Consider the following 25129-nt stretch of genomic DNA (forward strand, 5'->3'; position numbering starts at 1 on the left):
TTCTCAGGCATGTTAATACCCACAAGTGGAACTACATGTAGATTGGATGTTAGACAGGGGACCCCTTATGCAGTGATGGCAGGAGGATAAATGCAGCTACACTTCCCGAAGGACACCAACTTATCTACAACTGTTTAACATAGAATCAGAGCAGATACATTTCTCCCACAACAGCAATCACAGAATTATCTTACATCTGCAGAACATCTGCAGAACATCTGCAGGGAAGGAGCGGCTCACTGAGTAAAGACACTGGCTCAGCAAACACTACACTGAGTTTGAGTCGTACTGCGTACTGCTTCGCTATACTGTAATTGTGACGCGTTTTGAGCCCCATTTAGAGAAAAGTGCTAATAAAGTTAGGGATGAGACATGTACCTCAAGTTAATGTGGAAATCGAACAACAAGTGGGGGTAAAACATTTTGGTCAGAAATCCACTTGGGAAGCAAATTGGGAAGATTCCTATGGGATTGTTTTAAAAATGCTAATCAATTGCAGTTTAGTATTGCATGCTGGGTAAAAGGAGTACACACTTTGTTGCAAAAGCTACCATGAGATATAGATATATATATATATATATACACACACAAATGTAAATACAACTGTATGCTCATCTGCATGTCTTAGGCAGGTCTGCAACCCCGCCTTTCACCATTATCACCCAGCACACAGCACTTCCACTGCAGCAAGGGATTCTGGGAAATGACATGCAAATGAGCACACAGTGCCACTTTTTGCTTCAAAAACAATTTTTAACATGGTTCCCTATAGGCTTAAGCTTGCGGCATGGTCACAGCTTTGAGCACAGCCAGGGTTAAGGTGCATACCCAGAAAACCCACCCACAGACAGCTTTTTTTTTTTTTTTGTAGCCCGGGTGGTGAAAAAGTGATTTCACCTCTAAAAACCGTGCTCATGGTCAAGTGAGACCAGGTGCGCAAAACTTGTGACTATAGGCTCCGGAGAGCTGCAACTCCATGACATGGTCAGTCCTCTTCAGCCACGAGGGCCAGGAAAAGTCCTGATGTTACACCGACGTCGTCATCCGAAGAATCCGACGTCCATCCTGTTCCCTCCTAGTGCAGCAGACGCCGCAGGAGGGTCCAAGTCTTTAGGGCTTTCGGCTAACGCCTACTCGCCCACCGCAGTCTTCTCCCGAGGGAATGGCGACCACCGACCAGCACACAGTCTTGCGTTCTCCGTAGAAAATTAGGTGACTGATAACCCAAAAATAAAAAAAACACAATCCATGGTGCGAGTGCTCCAGTGCGCTGTGCGACGCAGTGCAGGAAGTGGTCAAACGAAACAACAAAAAATGTGCACAAATGCACGCCAGACCCGGAAGCCTGGCGGGTAAAAAAAATAATGGCGAACCCTTCAGCGGAAGGCGATAAGGGGTGCCAGTGCAGAAAAATGTAGGGGTGTGCAAATTTATCCGTGCAAAAGTCGAAGTGCGTGTGGCAACACTTGACTCCACCAGGTTAACCACTCCTGGGGTGCCGTGATAAAATAGCCCGGGCTACATATCCGCCTTCTCAGCCCATGACCAGGCCAAGTGATGCAACTAGTGCCATCCTTCACAGGACAGACACTACACTTGATCTTAGCCAAAAGGCCGAGAAGCGACTCACATACATGTTTCAACCTTGATGGGTATCATCAGTGTGAGGCTGGTCTTGACAGCTGTTTTGACCTTAATGGGTCTCATCAGTGTGGGGTTGGTTAACTGGGTATGCAAAGAAGCTAAAGGATGGGGTTTACCATACTGAGTTAAGTTATGGTGAGTAAAAAAAGTGACAAAAACCCTCCACAGCAAAGCAAATATGCAAATACAACTGTATGCTCATCTGCATGTCTTAGGCAGGTCTGCAACCCCGCCTTTCCCCATTATCACCCAGCATACAGCACTTCCACTGCAGCAAGGGATTCTGGGAAATGACATGCAAATGAGCACACAGTGCCACTTTTTGCTTCAAAAACCATTTTTAACATGGTTCCCTATAGGATTAAGCTTGCTGCATGGTCACAGCTTTGAGCACAGCCAGGGTTAAGGTGCATACCCAGAAAACCCACCCACAGACAGCTGTTTCGACCTTAATGGGTCTCATCAGTGTGGGGTTGGTTAACTGGGTATGCACACAGTGCCACCTTTTATCTCAAGCTCACATTACATGAGCAACCCTCAGCCAATGCATGCTGCTTTAGACACAGCTTTTAAGCAAGAGCTTGGGAGATGCAATATGAGCTTGAGATAAAAGGTGGCACTGTGTGCTCATTTGCATGTCATTTCCCAGAATCCCTTGCTGCAGTGGAAGTGCTGTGTGCTGGGTGATAATGGTGAAAGACAGGGTTGCAGACCTGTCTAAGACATGCAAATGAATATACAGGAATATCTACAGTTGCTTTATGCTATACTGTGGAGGGTTTTTGTCACTTTTTTTTACCCACCATAACCTTAATAAGTGTGGTGATTACCGACTCTTATCTCATTTGAGCAAATGGTGAGTATTAAAGAAGCAAGAACCCACTATAAGCACTCAATACCCCCTGATGTATGATGTGAAAATTAAAAATAATTTTTAATGCTATACTAATTAAAATAATGGGTGTTAAAATTCAACAAATGACACACATACAGTATATGATACCCTATGATGAATATATATGATATTCCGGGTAACTAAGTAAGGCGACAATTTGAGGTTAATTGGATCAAACTGTCCCAGGGAGCCGGTATACAGTAATCCCTTTTAGTGGTTAATTAGATGTACGCTGGTATCAGTGAGGGGCTGTTCAATACCTGTCTCAGGTGTCAGACAGGTCCCAGGTGGTAAAGGTGAAATGTGAAATTGTTCATAATATTAGACAGGCATTTCACCTTTACCATCTGGGACCTGTCTGACACCTTTCTTGCTTTAATACTCACCTTATAAGTCACCCATTAGCACCCTACCCCCACACTATTACTTTGTACTTGGCTGAAGCGGGGTTCTTCTATATTGATTTAACTCATTTGAGCAAATGCCAGCAACCAACCTCACACTGATGATACCCATCAAGGTTGAAACATGTCTGTGAGTGGGTTTACTGGCTTTGCCTCTCCCAAGCCCTTGCTTAAAAGCTGTGTCTAAAGCAGCATGCATTGGCTAAGGGTTGCTCATGTAATGCTCATTGGCATATCATTTCCCAGAATCCCTTGCTGCAGTGGAAGTGCTGTGTGATAATGGTGAAAGATAGGGTTGCAGACCTGTCTAAGACATGCAAATGAATATACAGGAATATTAAAAACACACACACACACACACACACACACACACACACACACACACACACACACACACACACACACACACACACACACACACACACACTTATTATTATAACCCCCATTAACACGAGTTAACACACGTGTTATTTAACACATTATTTTGTGTTATCTCCTATAACCATTGCTTCACTAGCACTACTGTTAAATAACGTGCCAAAAAGTTTTTGACTGTAACAACATCAAAGTCTGAACCACCCTCTTCTCTTTCATGTGTCAACAGTGTACATTCAAAATCACATTATCTATTGGTTTCTGGGATGCAGGTATAGCCCTCCTTTCCCGGATCACATCAGATTAACTATATACATGGCAGTGCTCAGGCTCTCCGGCCTTTGCAGGGTGCTGGGTGGGTGCATTCTGGCCGTGAATAAGCAGATAGGAAAACAATGGGCGACGGGAACTTTTATAAACACAAAGGTGCTTATTGGACAGTGGTCAATAATGCTCCACAGCTATTGACTTACTGGTTACTTGACAGAAACTCGTGGCAAACAGTATCATTCTGGATTTCATCCCCTGGTTATTCTCACTGTTACACTGGGGAGGTACTTAAACTTGTTACCCGTAGTAAAGGATACATTGATGATCTTTTACATAAAGTCAGTAATGCCCCTCATCGAATGGGCCTCCCAGGAATACACTTTGGGCACCTGGGTTAGAAACCCTTATACTATGTACTCTATACTTCTTCCATACCTATCAGGATTACACTAGGAATCTTCCCGTTGGGTCGGTCCATGCATACTCCGGAGTTACAATGCCGAGAACTCCTATCAAGAGCATGCTTCCTCCTTTTCAATAGTGAGAACAATCTTGGACCCTTACTACTGGCGCTTACTTAATGGGCCTGTTTGGAACGGAAAACAAGAAAATGACAGGACACACCTTCATACACTTAGCTATATACTTAAACCTATTTCCAGGACTCACAGTGAGGACCCCATTCTGAACTCTGAAGAACCTGTTTCTAGAACATTGGGTGGAGCTATATATATATATATATATATATACTGTATATACACCCTTCTATCTCCCAATAGTGACATCGCTGGCCACAAGACATTCAAGGGAGTGGCAATCCCTTCTGCATAGTCATCCTACATCACAGGGAAGAAACCTGAGTGAGCCCACACAGTTAACCCATTAAGTGAAATAGTAGTCGCAAAGGGGGGGCTACACTGGATACATAGTAATATCTTACATCTAGCAGGGAAAAAACTTATAGAATGTGGTGTTTTCTTATTTCAGGGTGAGCCAGGAGATCCTGGGGAGCCTGGAAATGCTGGACAGAAGGTAAGCTATAACCATAACAATATCATCAACCCAACTCTACTTAATGAGTTTGTAATCCCGTCCTGTTTCTTCCTATCGCCATTCCACACTCAAATAGCAAGGATCAGAATAAACTAGGAAGCGTGAAAACAAGGACAGTCTTATGATGACATGAGTTACGTTACCCTGTTATCAGCATTGATTGTTTGTCACCTAGACAGTTACAGTAAATATTTGTTTGAAGAAACTGAAAGCTATGTTTTCATATACATCTTAAATTGTTCATCCGTTGCGGCTTCCAATTGGACGTCCATGTAAAGCCCTGAGAAGAACCAGAAAGTTACTTTACTTTACTGGTAAGTATCTATGGAACAGTGAGATCTTGGACCTGAAAAGACTGTTCTGCCGGACGCCCAGGTTCTAATCCCGTAATGAGATTGCTGCTTTAAGAGGGTAACGCTTTAGAAATTGTAAGTGAAATTGATGTGCGCACGAGGGTGAGTGCGGCAAATATGAATGTTATATTTTCAGGTAAATTTGGAGATTGCCATAGATTTCTTAGGTCTCCCAGATTCACAAGATGTCGTTTGTGATACAACGAACAAATATTAGAGTTGTTTATAGATGAAATTACGGTGCACAGAGATCTCAAAACCTTTCTTCTTGAAGGGTACTTATGTCTCCCATTAATGTAGATGTTACCTTTGAATTAACACTAAAATATTCATACAGAGGGGAATATGTAACAAGACCAAAGTGGCGCAATTATGGGGCAAAAACAGTTTTAATAGAATTTCAATAGATGTTGTTCCCTTGATACATGCGGTACTAGTCTTTACCCAAGAAATCCAGCGCTTTTGCCTTGATACATAAGCCCTGGGCTGAGAAGTTGGAATTCTTTGCAGAAAGTGGGAGGCACAACAGAGGGTATTCCATGCAAGCGCTGCAGGGTATATGTATCATGGCAATGCTGGGGCAATTAATTTGCACATACTGTAAACTATATATCAATGGAAAAAAACTATTGCAAATACGTTTTGGGGACATATTTATTTCTGTTAACGCGACGGATTGCATAAAAACGTGTTTGATATTGCGTGCGTTAAGAAAATGATGCGCAAGTTGCCATTTATTTCAATGAAGGAGCAATAAATTTTGCGTCAAATAGGGCGACAATGCATTGTGTTAACGGGAGCTATACCGTCTCCTGCATCTGTACACGCGTCTGCATTTGTGCATGTCTGTGTAAATGTGTGTGCGTGGGCGTTTGTGTGATCTCGCCTGCACCTTTGTCTGTCCTCTGCTGGGCTATAATATTTTTATCTTGGTTTTTAATTATCTAGAGCGAAAAAGGAGAAATTGGTGAAAAGGGGCAAAAGGTGAATATGAATTTGTATTCTGAAAGTGTCTTCTGTCTGATTTATGCCATGGCATTATGAGTTGAGGTTAAATATAGATTGATAATATATTTCACTTCTTTCGAGTAGGCTGGTACTTTTTTGTTTTTAATTCCGCTGGATCAATATACTGTACAAATATTGGATAAAGTATCTGTCGTCTAAATTTAGCACAGGTTGAACTTGATGGACGTATGTTTCTTTTTTCAACCTCATCTACTATGTAACTATATGTAACTTGATGATTAATAATATTTAAATTGTCTACAATATGGGAAAGTTTGAGAACCCCTGTTCCAGGACACATACTGTACACAAGCTCGTCTCTATTGATGCTGCCCCCATTGTTTTTCCAAGGGGGAGCCTGGAGTTGGTCATAGAGGCCCAGTGGGACAAGCGGGACCTCCCGGTTTTAAGGTAAAGTGGCATCATGTCTTGATCATTTTAAGAGTGCCGTACCATTGGTTGCCATGTGATATTAGAATCTGGTTTCTACTGAACTGTGAGCTTAAAGCAGCAATACTATATTCCCACTTAGTTTTATTTGTAAACCATGTGACAATGTATAATTCTACATTCTTACCTAAAATGGCAATCGTTTGGTTCTCCTGTTGTAAATCTGTAAAAACACTGATTGTGTGCCTAACAAAATGGCCCCCTTCTAACTATGCTGCGAACTGCTGCAGCTGATATGTAACATGATATTACTAAGTGTAACACATTATTGTTACAGCGTTTGGAGCAATAGACAGTCTGCTGTTTGGAGCACAGCAACAGATTTGTTTGTGATACTTTGTTGCCAAAGGGCAAAGCTCAAAAAAGGTGTGCGTCAGAGCCTGTTTCAAACGCGGAAGTGGATATAACTTTCTAAATGGTGGCTGTAGCAACCAAAGGATAATCAGTACATTTAAAAAAATCATTAAAAATGGCATTAGTGGGGGCGTGTCCACGACGTCGACGAGGATGGTCGTGTGAGAGGAGAGCTCCACAGACCCTCATATATAAACACAATTAGAAGCGCTTTTCCCCAAAATTTTTGATCCCTAAAATGCTCTCCCTGGACTGCTGCACACGCAGCAATGTCGAGCAGACAAAAATCCCAACTGACTCAAGGGGTCACGAAGTTCTTTTCTCCCCCACAACGGAGCTCCGATGCAGCCACTAAAAACTAATATGGCGCCGGGTCAACCAGCGCACGCGGCCCTAAGCAATCGGCACCGGGTCAGGACCGACCCGAGGAGAACTTGAGCCCTGAAGAAGGAGTCACACGAGGGTATATGCAGGAGCTAATGGCCTCAATGCTTAACAAACTGCATATCTCACTACAAGCTGATTTAAAAGCCGCAGTGACAGAGCTGGAGCAGGACATAACAGGCCTGACGGAACGCACCTCAGCGCTTGAAAATAAAATGGAGGAGACCCTGCAATTGCAGGCAGCGGCGGACGATGACATTTTCCGGCTGGGTATGGAGATCAACTGCCTGAAAGACAGCCTAGAGGACCAGGAGATTTCCCAACTGTAACTAGCCATTGGAACACTAGAGTAGGCCAACGCGGACACAGACAAGACAAAAAGTAACGAGGTGAAGGATATCATCCAACCCAGAAATACAAGGCAAAGCCACGAAGGGAACCAGCACATAACTACAAAGAGACACAAAAGATCAGGCAAACAAACACTGTGGCACAAGATAAAGAGGTCAACGAGAGCAGTTCGGTGTCAGACCTTACTAGGAAGGAGGACAGAGCAATGCAGCCTAGAAACCAGGGTCTTGGTGGGTGGGGAGAGACTGGACAGGACTACTGGCAGTTGCTATAGTATAATGCAAAGGAAAGGTGATACAGTTGCTAGATTGCTGAAGTACAAGGATCAATAGCTTGAGAAGTACGATCTCCGAATTATAAACAAAGGAATGGTGTCTCCAGACAGCTGAGATGGATAAACTGACGATACTCAGGAGCAGACGGGGCATAAAAAGCCTGGATATCTCACCGGGAGAAGGGAAGTTGAAGACGAGACATAATATGGTTGACATTATAGAAATATAATTAACATTGTTATAATGTTAATAAAGTAAAAATGTGGAACTTGCAAAATGTGACAAAGTACACAGAGAAACAAAATTGAATGAATAGACACGATACATGTATTCTTGTGTAAGATTGTACACACACGTCATGTGCAAGGTCGTCATATTCCCGATAAAAAAAAAAAAGATTTAAGAAAAAACAAAGGAAAGGGTTCTTTACAGTAAGGGCAGTTACAATGGGAGATTCATTACCCATGGAGACTGTGATGGCAGATACAATAGATATCTTCAAAAAACGTTTGGACATATGTAACGGGTTTTCTGGACTGGCCTGACCCACCCAATCTCATATTGGCCCCTGTGGTCTAACCAGTCCCCATTACATGGTAGTGTATGGTGGTGCACCTGTTGGCTACAGGACTCCTGAGTCTCCCGCATGATGGTGGGTGGGGATTTGCCAACCCAGACAGGCAGCTGAGGTAGTGTGCTGAGTCCTACCTATATCCAGTGCAGCGCCTCCACCTCATCAGGATCCCGGCGTCCGCTGGGGGATGATTCTGATGAGGAACTCCTCTGTGGTGCTTCTCTCTGTGCAATGACTACACACTTACACACGAGAGTGTTGTTAATCAGGAACATCTTTATTAGTACGGTGGGCCAGCTGCCCTCCACAATGGGGTGTATTCAGCCCTCCATTGTTCATCGTACTTCCCTTTGAAAGGTAATGTCCTCCTAATGTAGGGATTCCCTATCCCCGCAGGGATATCTATTCTGTGCCAGGTCCCTGGTCACAGTCTCATTATTCAGCTACTATAACATAACCACTTAGCAGACTACGCCTCCTTCTCCTAATCACTTGGCAACTCCTAACTTTGAATCAGTGCTGTGCCTTATGTATCCTCTGGGGGCTGGCACAACTCTGACATCACTAACCATGGAGTCAGAGCCTGTGACCACTCCCATCCATACATAGGGCACCTCACCAGGGTGTGAGGGCAAACCTCCATGATTACTGCTGGCATGCCCATAACTTACCAGGCCTTACTGTCAGCAGGAGAGATGACTGCAGCCATTTTACAGCATGGTTACGCATATTTTTTAGAAAGGAAAGGTATACAGGGATATACCAAATAAGTAAACATGGGAAGGATGTTGATCCAGGGATTAATCCGATTGCCAATTCTTGGGGTCAGGAAGGAATTTATTTTCCCCCTTATGAGATATCATTGGATAATGTGTCACTGGTGTCTTTGTTTGCCTTCCTCTGGATCAATATACAGTACTGAAAATAAAAATATGGGATAAATTGCTGTCTATATTTAACATACTGCTGTGGCCAAGCTTAATCTAAAGCTTGACCGCATTTGTCCCGGCCATTTAAATTTTGGCGCCGGAATTAGCCGCGTGCCAGCCGCATCTTGCGTCCGCGCGTGGCCCCGTTTCTCCATTCAGCGCTAATGCGCTGAACAATGGAGGCGCCTGAGGCGCCCCAAAAAAAGCCCGCGTCTGAACGGGGAGCGCTTTACTTGCGCTGAGGCAGCCGCATTAGATTTATGCTGGCCGCCACTGTAGGCTGAACTCAATGAATATATGACTTTCTTCAACCACAGCTATGTAACTATGTCATATATTATGCGTTTTTTCTGTAGTTAAGAACCCCATAGGGTTTGCTTGTGTCATTTCACCGACACCCTATAGCTACGGATATGCCTAGTTATAATGTATTCTCTTCCACAGGGAGAACCAGGAGAGCAAGGATCCCCAGGGGCACAAGGGATCCAAGGGATTCAGGGTAATCCAGGGATTTCGGGATACCAGGGGGAGAGAGGGGAGACTGGATTCCCTGGGCCTCCTGGACCTGCAGTAAGTATAAATAATATATTAAAAGCTATAAAAGCATAATGGTCGAAGTGTATGGTTTGGTTCAAACCCTAGACAAGACCATTTTGAGTGTTGAAGAAGCTAATGCCATATCCCAGTAGCTGCTCCTTGTGACCTTACTAGATTACAAGCTCTACAGAACAGAGCCAGACAAGTATGAATGGAATGGAGGGAATGAAGCGGAATATAAGAACAACGTATTCTTTTTATTGTTCATTAAGGATTCAATTTATTTTCATACATTGTAGACGTTATTAGCACCGTAGAACAATCCATGCCCCGCGAATAACGGGTGGAATCGCTCTCGTGTAACATTGATATTCTTTCCTAATTTAAAATGTAGTTTTATCCGGGACCCCGGAGTTACCAGACGGCTTGAAGGGCATCGGCTCTAGCTTCTCCTTAAACACATTCCTGTCGCCTTCATCACTGCTGCCGTGTACCGCATCTAATTATGTACAGATGTAGCAAGCCTTATTGTTTTCTGGCACCGGGCATGCTCCCGCCACCCGCCCCCCACCCCCCACTGCGACATCGCGGCAGTGCTACCTGCTCAGCCGCGGCTACGGAGTCAGTAGGGACAGTACGTCCTGCTACATCTGTATGTATGTAAAAGGGGCTGAAACCCAGTCCCAAAATCCGGTGCATCAAAAAAAACTCTTGAGTATCAGCAATGAGTCCGCAGTGTTGTGTTAGGAATAATATGTCACAACAGGAGTCCTTGAAGGATCTAGCAGTCTCCTATAGGGGGTGTATTCGTGTGTCTGTTGCATATGTAGTGTGACTGAACTCTATGAGGCAAATGGAAGGCGATCGCGGGTGTCCCGCAATAACCGGGCAACCGGCGTCACTCAATCCAGACAACCCTGAGCGGATGCACATATAATATAATCAACCGGCATGGCATACAGCACAGTTAGTTGGAAAAGTACTCTGTTTAGAATAACTCACGATCCTCCCCGGTAGACGATCCAAGCGATGATTTAGTCCTCCATAAACCGCGGCAGCGACTCCTGCAGGCCGTGCACCCAAGCGCAAAGTGTACGGTAAGAGGGAAGATCTTCCCTCTTCCTGCTACATCTGTATATCTGTATCAAGATGATGCAATTTGCCTCCTGGAATTGTGCATTATTTATTCTTTTGAGGCAATCTGTGCCACCTCCAGCTCTTCCATCCCCAAGGCTGCGGCCAGGGTAGCGCTGAGCGGGCGGGCGCGCTCACGCTGGCCGCGATGAAACACATTGCTGCAATGTGTGTGTTCAGCGTGAGTGAGCGCCGGCACACGCTTGGTGCTTAGCTGCTTGCAGAAGCAAGCAAATTTGAATCTGCTGCTCGCTGGAGCGTCACGTGAGAGGTTCGCCCAATGAGAGCGAACCAGCTCTGTTACGTCATGGCCACGGCCCTTGACACGAAACCCCCACCTCCCCCCATGTGCACCTAGCCAGCCACAAGTCTCCCGGCCGAGCACCGCACGTGACGTCACCGCGCACGAGCGACAGCGCACCCGCTCCCTGCCTGGCCGCAGCCTAGGAAACAGCAAAGCCTCAGACGACAGATTTCAGATGTACAATACAGAGATACTGGCCGACCCTCCGGCGATGGTTGTGTGTTCACTGGTGCCGGTCGGCAGAAATATGATCGCGCCAAAGTAAATGCGATGCGAACTTTATGTGAAATGGTACAGTGATCGTGGCTAGTTCTCTTGCAGAGAGTCCTACTTTATGCACTGGGTCACTTCAGACCACCCCAGATCCCATTGACCCCAACCAGAAATAACCTGATAAGAACCAATCCTGGTCAATCGTTAGGAAAAACAGTCGCCGTCTGAACAGTACCGTTAAACTTTACATTGCCTCACCATGTACCTGGTGCATCATAGGCACATGGTCCATTTATAGGGGGTAGGTCGGGCTGAGTGCTCCAACTGTTTTCGGCATCCGGTGCCAGGTCATGTCGTGATGGCTACTGGAGCGCCCCTGACTTGGAAGTGTTGTTTACCGTGAAGTTGTTGCAGACTTGACATCTTTTAACTAAATGACCCATACTTATGAGAAGAAAAAACAGATAGTATTGGACAAAATCATTTTTCATATTGGATGTATCATTTGTGCATTTTTTGTCGGTTGTATATTAAAAATGGGCCTAAATGTGGATGCAAATTGAAAACTCATTTGGGATCCATTTATCAAAAGAGATAACGATTATAGATCATTAACAGCTGTTCACTTAAATGGCCCCTAATGAGGGATACGGGCTGATGCACTTTTGTGAATTAATCACAAGTAAATCCTGGTGTCTTCTACAGTGTGCCTACTTTTTAGAAACTTTCTTTATTACTTTTTCAGATATAGAGATATATACAGCTCAACCCCCTTATATAACGCTGTGCTTGGGGTATAAAGAATCACATCGCTCTATAAGCAGATCTCGTTAGAAATAATGTACAATTGTATGCATTGTACAATAAAGTATTTAAGATACCAATAATCATGTTGTAATGTATTCATAAATACGAACATTGGGAGTCACGCTTGCGTCACGTTATAAGCGGATTCGCGTAGTAACAGATTATATTGGGTTTGAGCTGTATATATATATATATATTTATATATATATATATCAAATGGAAATATAACTCTATGCTCATTTGCATGTCTTAGGCAGGTCTGCAACCCCGCTTTTCACCATTATCACCCAGCACACAGCACTTCCACTGCAGCAAGGGATTCTGGGAAATGACATGCAAATGAGCACACAGTGCCACCTTTTTGCTTCAAAACCATTTTAAACATGGTTCCCTATAGGCTTAAGCTTGCTACATGGTCACAGCTTTAAGCACAGCCAGGGTTAAATGCATAGCCAGTAAAACCACCCACAGACAGCTGTTTCAACCTTAATGGGTCTCATCAGTGTGGGGTTGTTTACTAGCTATGCAAAGCTGAAGCAATGAGGATGGGGTTTACCATACTTAGTTAAGTTATGGTGAGTAAAAAAAAGTGACAAAAACCCTCCACAGCAAAGCATATAGCAAATGGAAATATAACTGTGTGCTCATTTGCATATATATATATATAAGAGGCACTATGATATATATATATTTATATATATATGTAGCCAGGTCTCCCAGGAGTATCAGCACCCCCCTCACCTTACTGGAGGTCGCGGGTGCCGCCGAGTCCAATGGCGGCCCCGTCGGGCGATACGGGAGGTGAGGGCGGTCAGGTCCCGGCTCGGGGGTTGCTGGGGACGCGTGCGGCCGGTTGCCAGGGCCGCACGCGCGTCACGGGAATCCCGGCACTCTCGGAGCCGGGCGGTTAGGGCGCCGCCATTGCGCGTTAGTTCGCGCATGCGCAGTGGTCGCGCGAGTGTAGGGCCGGAGCGGGGAGTAGCGCGTTGCCCCCTAGTGCAGGCCGGTTGCCGGGGACGCGATCGGGCCGTCGCTAAGGCCGCGATCGCGTTGCTACGGGCCCGGCGGCTAGCAAGGAGTGTGCCATCAGTTCTTAGTGATCGCGCATGCGCAGAAGCTACCCCAGAGCCAGGGAGAAGTAGCGCGAGGGGGAGGATAGCAGTGAGGGAGTCAAGGCAGCCCCCTATAGTTCGCGCATGCGCAGGAAAGAGTCAGAAAAGCCCGCGAAGCCAGAGCCTATTAGGGAGGGCCCTAGAGAGGGACTACAGATCCCAGGAGCCTCTGCGCGCCCCACGTGATGCCAGGGAGCCAATAGGGCTTAGGATCCCCAGGCAGGCAAGTGGATACAATTCGCGCGCTGAGCCCACGCTTGTCAGTCAGAGACCGGAGCAGCCCAAGGAAGGAGGTAGGGTACAGGAGTCGGGGACTCCCTGTACTAGGCCAGCACCCCCAGGGCCCGAGATAGCTCAGCTCCCCAGTAAGGTGAGTGTTGCCAGGGGCAGCCCTCAGGTTAGGGACCCTGCCACTTACATTAGTGGGAGCTGGGAAAGGAAGGTTACAGAGAGTTGGAGTCAGGGAGCTGTGAGGGAAGGAAGGGTGCGGGGAGCGAGTGCAGCTCCTGCCCCATATAGGTACCTACACCCCAGGTAGGCCCCAACTCCCCACTAGTTTAGTGGGTAAGTGCTTAGGGAGGCCCAAGATAGGGACGCTGCCCTTAGTATAGAGTGCTGCCTTGTCAGAGTCACGGCTGTTAGTGCTGTGAGGTCTGACAGGCAGGCACCTTGTTGCGCAGCACGTTGGCTGCAAGCATTTAGTGAGGCTGAAGGGACTTGGGTAGTTAGGGGAGTGGGACAGGCCATAACCCCTGCAGGCCCATAGGAGTTCCCCAAGCCACTACAGGTTGCTGTACTACAGGGACAGGCCCTAGGTTAGGGTTCCTGTCACGTTATTACCACTTAAATAGATTGGGACACAGCGGCTGCTGCTGTTCCTGTGGGGGCGGTTGGACCCACGTTGGGGTCCACAGAGACTTTCGTCAGAATAGGATCGCCCCTGGCGGTCAGCGCGTGCCAGGAGTTCGGTTGGAGGATCAGACGGATTCATCACACGTCTGACCCTTTGTGAAGAGTTGCTGACCCGAGCACCGGAGTGCTCGGCAGGTGTCACACATTCTTAAGTGCACCACCGGGCCCTTAACGTAATTAGTGACTGCGCAGTCACCCACGTTCCCTCTGCAAGAGTGCTGGACATTGGGTGGAGTTCTTTGGACACTGGGTGGGATCACCTAGTGTTGGGGAGCGTCCTGCGAGACGTCGCAGTAAGTGTCTCTTCGTGAGAGGGACACAGGTCATTATGAATGTGATGAGTTGTTATGCATGTTAGTAAAGCCATTAGTTATTATACCCCACTGTGTATGTGATTATTAGTGATTGTCCTGCGAGGAACCACTTCCCCTCTGGCGGGAGCCATCGCAGGTGGAGGCGCTGCATCGTGTAAGTGATTACCCCTAGTATAATTGCCCCAGGTGCCCCGTGGCGGAAGCTCAGCCCTCCTGCGAGCCAACAGGTAATGCACCACACCCGAGTAACATTGTATGTTCTCCTTCACCCCACACTAAATCTGCGATTTGGGGGGGGAATACCCGTTACATATATATATATATATATATATATATATATATGTATCATAGTGCCTCTTATTGTTAAAGAGTCCCTACATATAATATATAAAACAAAACTTTGTATGCGATTTGAGCCTGTGAATTCTGCAAGTGATAGACAGGTGAAGAATAAAGTACTGTTTCTGTTTTCAGGGGGAACGAGGAAAAAGGGGCAAAAATGGGAACGCTGGAATACCGGGATCAACAGGACCGGCAGGAAAACAGGTAACATACATACTGTACGGTGCATCAAAAGATGGGGTCAGGGAGGATTGATTTGCCTTAGATGGAAGGAGAGGTTTACAAAGTTCAAGTATACATCGCACAGGGTTTTTTATGTGAAATTAAAATAGGATATTTTTTTTAGGACTGGGACTGTTCTATAGTATCCACATTATGGTCACGTCGACATATATCCCACTCTTATAAATATATTAATACAACAGCAGTGGGACTGAAACAGAGAACAGGCAATATTTGTTATATGATCCTCCATGACGGTTTTCAGACAATTTTAGGCAGGGTACAAGAGATGTCCCCATATCAAATGTGTTATCTTGCTTTTATATTACTTTTTTTAAACAGATTCCCAATGGCCACCGGGTTCAAATACTCATTATGAAACGATATCGTTTCTTAGTGCTATGATCCCTGCCTGTGCTTTCTGTTATACATTCTGATTCATTGTAGGTAACAACCTCGTCATTCTGATATTCTGTAATAACGAGTAAAATGAGAACATTTATTTGGGCATAAATACATTTGTTAGACTGCCAGGGGGAGGGCTCCCTGCTTGTAAACACATTATACTTTACTGTTCACGTAATCTATACCTTAAAAACGCTGCGTTCATGTTTAAATCTCGCACTTAAATGTAACTTTTGCTGTTATAATGGCTAATAAATGGTACGGTACCCTAGAGGATTCGACGTTTTTTAGGACTGAGTTGGGGAAAGTTACCTTCCCTCACTTAAAATAATCTCAGTTTAGCTGTGACAATCTGCAGCCGCTATTCCTCTCTGACGCATAACTGCACAGAGCCTGGGCACTGAGAGGCACAGGATATGATGCACAGAGCCTGGGCACTGAGAGGCACAGGATATGATGCACAGAGCCTGGGCACTGAGAGGCACAGGATATGATGCACAGAGCCGGGGCATTGAGAAGCACAGAATATGATGCACAGAGCCGGGGCACTGAGAGGCACAGAATATGATGCACAGAGCCTGGGCATTGAGAGGCACAGGATATGATGCACAGGGCCGGGGCATTGAGAGGCACCGGATATGATGCACAGGGCCTGGGCATTGAGAGGCACAGGATATGATGCACAGAGCCTGGGCACTGAGAGGCGCAGGATATGATGCACAGAGCCGGGGCACTGAGAGGCACAAGATATGATGCACAGAGCCTGGGCACTGAGAGGCACAGGATATGATGCACAGAGCCTGGGCACTGGGAGGCACAGGATATGATGCACAGAGCCTGGGCCCTGAGAGGCACCGGATATGATGCACAGAGCCTGGGCACTGAGAGGCACAGGATATGATGCACAGAGCCTGGGCATTGAGAGGCACAGGATATGATGCACAGAGCCTGGGCACTGAGAGGCACAGGATATGATGCACAGAGCCTGGGCATTGAGAGGCACAGGATATGATGCACAGAGCCTGGGCACTGAGAGGCACAGGATATGATGCACAGAGCCTGGGCATTGAGAGGCACCGGATATGATGCACAGGGCCTGGGCATTGGGAGGCACAGGATATGATGCACAGGGCCTGGGCACTGAGAGGCACAGGATATGATGCACAGAGCCTGGGCATTGGGAGGCACAGGATATGATGCACAGAGCCTGGGCATTGAGAGGCACAGGATATGATGCACAGAGCCTGGGCATTGAGAGGCACAGGATATGATGCACAGAGCCTGGGCACTGAGAGGCACAGGATATGATGCACAGAGCCTGGGCATTGAGAGGCACCGGATATGATGCACAGGGCCTGGGCATTGGGAGGCACAGGATATGATGCACAGGGCCTGGGCACTGAGAGGCACAGGATATGATGCACAGAGCCTGGGCATTGGGAGGCACAGGATATGATGCACAGAGCCTGGGCATTGAGAGGCACAGGATATGATGCACAGAGCCTGGGCATTGGGAGGCACAGGATATGATGCACAGGGCCTGGGCACTGAGAGGCACAGGATATGATGCACAGAGCCGGGGCATTGTGAGGCACAGGATATGATGCACAGAGCCTGGGCCCTGAGAGGCACCGGATATGATGCACAGGGCCTGGGCATTGAGAGGCACAGGATATGATGCACAGAGCCTGGGCACTGAGAGGCACAGGATATGATGCACAGGGCCTGGGCATTGAGAGGCACAGGATATGATGCACAGGGCCTGGGCATTGAGAGGCACAGTATATGATGCACAGGGCCTGGGCATTGAGAGGCACAGGATATGATGCACAGAGCCTGGGCCCTGAGAGGCACCGGATATGATGCACAGGGCCTGGGCAATGAGAGGCACAGGATATGATGCACAGAGCCTGGGCATTGGGAGGCGCAGGATATGATGCACAGAGCCTGGGCACTGAGAGGCACAGGATATGATGCACAGAGCCCGGGCATTGAGAGGCACAGGATATGATGCACAGAGCCTGGGCACTGAGAGGCACAGGATATGATGCACAGGGCCCGGGCACTGAGAGGCACAGGATATGATGCACAGGGCCTGGGCACTGAGAGGCACAGGATATGATGCACAGGGCCCGGGCACTGAGAGGCACAGGATATGATGCACAGGGCCTGGGCACTGAGAGGCACAGGATATGATGCACAGAGCCTGGGCATTGAGAGGCACAGGATATGATGCACAGAGCCTGGGCATTGAGAGGCACAGGATATGATGCACAGAGCCTGGGCATTGGGAGGCACAGGATATGATGCACAGGGCCTGGGCACTGAGAGGCACAGGATATGATGCACAGGGCCTGGGCACTGAGAGGCACAGGATATGATGCACAGAGCCTGGGCACTGAGAGGCACAGGATATGATGCACAGAGCCCGGGCACTGAGAGGCACAGGATATGATGCATAGAGCCTGGGCACTGAGAGGCACAGGATATGATGCACAGAGCGGGGGCACTGGGAGGCACAGGATATGATGCACAGAGCCTGGGCACTGAGAGGCACAGGATATGATGCACAGGGCCGGGGCACTGAGAGGCACAGGATATGATGCACAGAGCCTGGGCATTGAGAGGCACAGGATATGATGCACAGAGCCTGGGCAATGAGAGGCACAGGATATGATGCACAGAGCCTGGGCATTGAGAGGCACAGGATATGATGCACAGAGCCTGGGCATTGAGAGGCACAGGATATGATGCACAGAGCCTGGGCATTGAGAGGCACAGGATACGATGCACAGAGCCTGGGCACTGAGAGGCACAGGATACAATGCACAGAGCCTGGGCACTGAGAGGCACAGGATATGATGCACAGAGTCGGGGCACTGAGAGGCACAGGATATGATGCACAGAGCCTGGGCATTGAGAGGCACAGGATATGATGCACAGAGCCTGGGCATTGAGAGTCACAGGATATGATGCACAGAGCCTGGGCACTGAGAGGCACAGGATATGATGCACAGAGCCGGGGCACTGAGAGGCACAGGATATGATGCACAGAGCCTGGGCACTGAGAGGCACAGGATATGATGCACAGAGCCTGGGCACTGAGAGGCACAGGATATGATGTACAGAGCCTGGGCATTGAGAGGCACAGGATATGATGCACAGAGCCTGGGCATTGGGAGGCACAGGATATGATGCACAGAGCCTGGGCACTGAGAGGCACAGGATATGATGCACAGAGCCTGGGCACTGAGAGGCACAGGATATGATGCACAGAGCCCGGGCACTGAGAGGCACAGGATATGATGCACAGAGCCTGGGCATTGAGAGGCACAGGATAGGATGCACAGAGCCTGGGCATTGAGAGGCACAGGATATGATGCACAGAGCCTCTGCACTGAGAGGCACAGAATATGATGCACAGAGCCTGGGCATTGAGAGGCACAGGATATGATGCACAGAGCCGGGGCACTGAGAGGCACAGGATATGATGCACAGGGCCTGGGCATTGAGAGGCACAGGATATGATGCACAGAGCCTGGGCACTGAGAGGCACAGGATATGATGCACAGAGCCTGAGCATTGAGAGGCACAGGATATGATGCACAGGGCCTGGGCATTGAGAGGCACAGGATATGATGCACAGAGCCTCTGCACTGAGAGGCACAGGATATGATGCACAGAGCCTGGGCACTGAGAGGCACAGGATATGATGCACAGAGCCTGGGCACTGAGAGGCACAGGATATGATGCACAGAGCCTGGGCACTGAGAGGCACAGGATATGATGCACAGAGCCTGGGCATTGAGAGGCACAGGATATGATGCACAGAGCCTGGGCATTGAGAGGCACAGGATATGATGCACAGGGCCTGGGCATTGAGAGGCACAGGATATGATGCACATGGCCTGGGTCCTGAGAGGCACCGGATATGATGCACAGGGCCTGGGCACTGAGAGGCAGAGGATATGATGCACAGGGCCTGGGCACTGAGAGGCACAGGATATGATGCACAGAGCCTGGGCACTGAGAGGCACAGGATATGATGCACAGAGCCTGGGCACTGAGAGGCGCAGGATATGATGCACAGGGCCTGGGCATTGAGAGGCACAGGATATGATGCACAGAGCCTGGGCATTGAGATGCACATGATATGATGCACAGAGCCTGGGCACAGAGAGGCACAGGATATGATGCACAGAGCCTGGGCACTGGGAGGCACAGGATATGATGCACAGAGCCTGGGCCCTGAGAGGCACAGGATATGATGCACAGAGCCTGGGCATTGAGAGGCACAGGATATGATGCACATGGCCTGGGCACTGAGAGGCACAGGATATGATGCACAGAGCCTGGGCATTGAGAGGCACAGGATATGATGCACAGAGCCTGGGCATTGAGAGGCACAGGATATGATGCACATGGCCTGGGCACTGAGAGGCACAGGATATGATGCACAGAGCCTGGGCACTGAGAGGCACAGGATATGATGCACAGGGCCTGGGCATTGAGAGGCACAGGATATGATGCACAGGGCCTGGGCATTGAGAGGCACAGGATATGATGCACATGGCCTGGGCACTGAGAGGCACAGGATATGATGCACAGGGCCTGGGCATTGAGAGGCACAGGATATGATGCACAGAGCCTGGGCCCTGAGAGGCACAGGATATGATGCACAGGGCCTGGGCATTGAGAGGCACAGGATATGATGCACAGAGCCTGGGCCCTGAGAGGCACAGGATATGATGCACAGGGCCTGGGCATTGAGAGGCACAGGATATGATGCACAGAGCCTGGGCCCTGAGAGGCACAGGATATGATGCACAGAGCCTGGGCACTGAGAGGCACAGGATATTATGCACAGAGCCTGGGCATTGAGAGGCACAGGATATGATGCACAGAGCCGGGGCACTGAGAGGCACAGGATATGATGCACAGAGCCCGGGCATTGAGAGGCACAGGATATGATGCACAGAGCCTGGGCATTGAGAGGCACAGGATATGATGCACAGAGCCTGGGCAATGAGAGGCACAGGATATGATGCACAGAGCCTGGGCATTGAGAGGCACAGGATATGATGCACAGAGCCCGGGCACTGAGAGGCACAGGATATGATGCACAGAGCCTGGGCATTGAGAGGCACAGGATATGATGCACAGAGCCTGGGAATTGAGAGGCACAGGATATGATGCACAGAGCCAGGGCATTGAGAGGCACTGGATATGATGCACAGGGCATTGAGAGGCACAGGATATGAAACCTCCACATGGTACAGTCACTTTATATAGTATAATTATTGTATTACAAAGTTGCAATACATATTGTTTTTCTGTATTGGAGGGTAATAGAAAAGCACAGGTATGCTACAGATCATGCACATTAACACAAACAGCAGGTTTGGTCAGGTTTTCAGGATAACTCAGCTTCAGCACAAGTGGTTCAATCTGAGCCTCTGATTAAACCACCTGTGCTGAAGCAGGGACTGATTGAGCCACCTGTGCTGAAGCAGGGACTTATTGTGCCACCTGTGATGAAGCAGGGATATCCTGAAAACCTAACTGTTGGGGGGCGGGGGGACGGACTTGCGAACTGTAGTTGAGCACCCGTGGTGTAGAATGTAGAGTACATATTCACATATACGTATGTTTAAGCCATATTCACTAAACGGTGCTAATCCACCAGACACCTGTACAGCACATTCACTTGAACGGCAGAAGGTGTCTTATAGGATAATACATATATAAATATAGGAAATATGGGCCTATTTAAAAGCTCTTTGGGGTAAGGACTCATTGGGATCCATTTAATAAAGAGAGATAACGATTACAGATCATTAACAGCTGTTTACTTAAATGGTCCTGAATGAGTTCTGAGGGCTAATGCACTTTTGTGAATTAGATACAAAATCTGTGCTCTACGCAAGTGAAGAGTTCTATCTTGGAAACGTCTCAAAGTCCATACAGACAACAAATAGATTTGGTGCTCAATCCTCTATGGCTGGGTTCCTCAGCTCTTCAGGGCCCCGACCAGGGACCCCCACGTACCCAAAAAAGACAGAGATAGATCAAGCACAACCTTTGAAAGTAGGGGTAGCCAGTCTTCATAATAAAGGTGAAGCCCAACTGATTACCCCTGAAAACTGTGGGTCCCTGGTAGCTTAGTAGTACCATAAGCCGGGGACACTGTGTGTATAACCTAAAACCTGTCCTGTTGTGTAATAAACGTGGGATTTCGGGAGTGGGAGTTTCAAGGGGGATATTTGGGTAAGAATGTATTTAGAATCTGTGTAGGAGTTTGGGGGACAAAGGTATCAGTAATCCCGTAATTCTACCTGACGAGCAGGCAGGCTCTGCGGGCTGTGAGGTGAATTACACCTCTGATGTCAGCAGCCAGATAAGCCCCCATTCTGATTGGCTAGCTGAGTTACGATCTGTCTTCTGATTGGTCGCCAGCCCCTTCTCCATGTTAGACATATAACACAGAGGTCTATGTAAGGGGACTGGCCGATCAGAGAACCAGACGAGTGCGAGGCTTGGGTCGGTGAGGCACTGGCGGGCTTTTCAAAGTTGCTCTGTTGCGAATAGCAGAGCGACCGGCTTTGTTTTTAGCCGGAGAAGCCTGCCTAGCTGAGACCAAGTTTTACAAATCACGGCCAAGTTCTGAGCGGAGAACCAAGCGGGGAAAGCACTCCGGCTCTCCCAAAAATAGTACCCCGTGTTCCTGGACTTGAGTCGGACAGAGTAAGCCTTCCCGAAGCGGGCGTCCTGCACCTAGGCGAGGCTAGACATTCACCCCAGAGCCCCAGTTAAGCGTGTTTTACCTGTATTTTGTGTATCCTTTGTACTGTACGTCTGCGGGTTTCACCCGAATAAACCTCATTTTGTTCCACTACCTTATTCTGCCTAGTGAATTGATCCCGAATGGTAAAAAAAAGTGTTAACAGTACTGGTCTCCCTTTACACAAACTCTTCTTAGTAAGAGATCAAATATATTGAAGAGCCACAGAAGCCCCCAATTCTCACTTCCAGCGAAGGTAAAAACAATGTACACCGCCAGTAGACAGACGGCCGAAGAACCAGGCTCCAAGAGACAGTCATTGCACAACGGATCATGGAGAAGGAGGGGCACACCGCAGATATAATGACTCCTTTTTACTCCCACTTTAGCCGGCTCATAGCAAGACCCCCAGGAGCAATTCTGTCGTCTGTGGGGGCGTTTTTGGCTGTTAAATATATTTTATCTTTTACTAAGAAAAGGTTGTGCTTGTGTCATCTCTTTGTCACCTTTGTGAATTAACCTCAAAAGTAAATCCAAATGTCTGCAGCAATGCGCTTGCCACATTTTACTGTAAGAACATTTTTTATACACGTAGTATATAATAATGTGCCATGTTAGGCAGGAGACTAATATTGTGTAAATATACCTGCTGGGTAGTCCATGCGCTAAAACCTCGGTTGATTGATTGATTGATTGATTGCTGGCTTTTGATATGTTTACGATTGAAGCATTCTCCCTTTCCTACCCCAAGGGTCGCAGAGAGAACATCTGAAGGTAAACGTATGTGGTGTTGCATATTTAGAATTTATTGTTACCCAGAATCCCTGATGCTTGAGTATTAAGTGCATTACAATGGGACATTCCAGTTTGGCCGCCCAAGATGATGAGGATCAGTTACCAAATATCTTGTCCTAGGAGCCAATGTTTTAATGATACAGCAAATAATGAGTTTGTGGCACTGAGCAATAAGCACCTGCAATGTTCCTCTCATACGTTCTGTGTCTGCTTGATAGGTGCAGCATCACCTAATTATTTATTATCCATCTGCAGGGGAAGGTAGGAGAGCCAGGCAGCAATGGAGATAAGGTAAGGAAGTATGACGTTACACAGAAGTGGGGGTTACACAGAAGTGGGGAATACCCAGGCACACGTGTTATGCCTAAACTTGTGGTGCATTCATCATTCTGTTGGGGCCTCATACAACCAATATATATTGTGCAATATCTTACAATGTAAATACCTCACATCCTGTAACTAGAGTCCATTGTATAGGACAGTATATCTTGCAGATCCTTACATTCAGGAAATCCGTACATCTGCCATGATGGTTTCTTCTAAACCATTTGATCCTCTGGAGCTGAACTTGAAACAAAAGAAAAGTATCAAGACGACAAAGATGTCCTGGTTTGTTATGGGCTGCTGGGAATAAGACTGACCTGCAGACCATCGTTAGTGAACAAAAACTAAAAGATGACACATCTAAATGAACATTTCACGTTTGAAGAATTTGTTGGGTGGTTGTTCTCAGGTCTAAAGTAGTGATGTTCAGTTCAAAACGACATTCTGGTTGAGATTATGGAAAGAAAAGAAAAAAAGTACTGTAAGGCAGGGGTTTCTCAAATCCAGTACTGTACTAAAGACCCCCCAACCGCACAGGTTTTGAGGATATCCCAGCTTCAGCACAGGTGGCTCAATGAGTGGCTGTCCCTGTAAGGGTTCAAGGGTCCAATCTGATGGATGTGGATTGCAAACCTTTCTATATACTGTAGTGTATATTTATTTGATGTGTCTGTCAGAATTCATAGCCTTTGGTAATTAGTGTTATTTTGCATGTTCATTGTTGTATGAGTGATGTGGAGTACAGAAACTAGAGAGACTGATTTGCTAACTGATTTAGATTCACTGCTTCGTCCTTCTGGCCCCTACATTTAGCAGGGAACTAGCTTGTCATTAGTAAGGGCCCTTCTAAGGCCGACATACACTACCGTACCTGGTGCTAATCTTTAGCATGCCTCAGTCCCATCTGCAACTATGTGAGATGTGTGACAGTGATGGGAGAGGGGTGTCTCCTATCTGCAAGGCCACATCAAAGACTACAGAAAGAATTGACTATGTGGATAGGGTGACCATAATTGACCCGGGAAAAAGAAGGGACACATTTCGCACATGCGCGAACGCTGACCATGCACTTACTGACCGCACACGCACGATCGACACTTGCCGCCCGCTCTTGCGCATGCGCGATCGGTGCTTGCCGGCCGCTGATAAAAACTAGCACAGTGGCCATAAAGGTCGGGACAAAGGCCTAAAAACGGGGACTCTTCCGGGTAACGCGGGACGTCTGGTCACCCTATAACATGGTGCCCACACAGCACACTTGTACATCATCAACAATCTGAATGAGAGGGGCAGAAACTGTGTGCTGGATCCTGCCATAGACCGAAGTATTCGAGCCCACAGAAATTACAGGCTCAGCCTCCTAATTGCAGGCTCCGTATATGTACAGAGCTGCTGATAGTTAGCTGGAACTTGCGCATAGACCACCATGGCTAAGGTGGTACTGAGAGCTGTTCCAAAAAGTATCTTACGCGTGTCGGTACCTGGTTAAATCGGCTTGCACACAGAAGATTTTTTTTTCCACAAAAAGGTTTTTATTATTGGATTACAGTACATTGCATACAGTGTCTACCAACCCGCTATCTTTCTTTATTGTACCATAACCCAATT

The 25129-nt window shown here is 47.5% G+C and overlaps 1 protein-coding gene across 1 annotated transcript in view; it reads left to right on the forward strand.

Moving 5' to 3' along the window:
• The window catches only part of LOC142494625 (uncharacterized), a 439963-nt gene that overhangs the window by 246650 nt on the left and 168184 nt on the right, over positions 1-25129 (forward strand). Inside the window, exons 76-81 of the mRNA XM_075599056.1 lie at positions 4576-4620; positions 5943-5978; positions 6354-6413; positions 9764-9889; positions 15127-15198; positions 23453-23488. Coding sequence (XP_075455171.1) covers positions 4576-4620; positions 5943-5978; positions 6354-6413; positions 9764-9889; positions 15127-15198; positions 23453-23488 — 375 coding nt within the window. The remainder of the gene's footprint in view (positions 1-4575; positions 4621-5942; positions 5979-6353; positions 6414-9763; positions 9890-15126; positions 15199-23452; positions 23489-25129) is intronic.

This window comes from Ascaphus truei, chromosome 5 (assembly GCF_040206685.1).
Source record: "Ascaphus truei isolate aAscTru1 chromosome 5, aAscTru1.hap1, whole genome shotgun sequence".
Classification (NCBI taxonomy): Eukaryota; Metazoa; Chordata; class Amphibia; order Anura; family Ascaphidae; genus Ascaphus; species Ascaphus truei.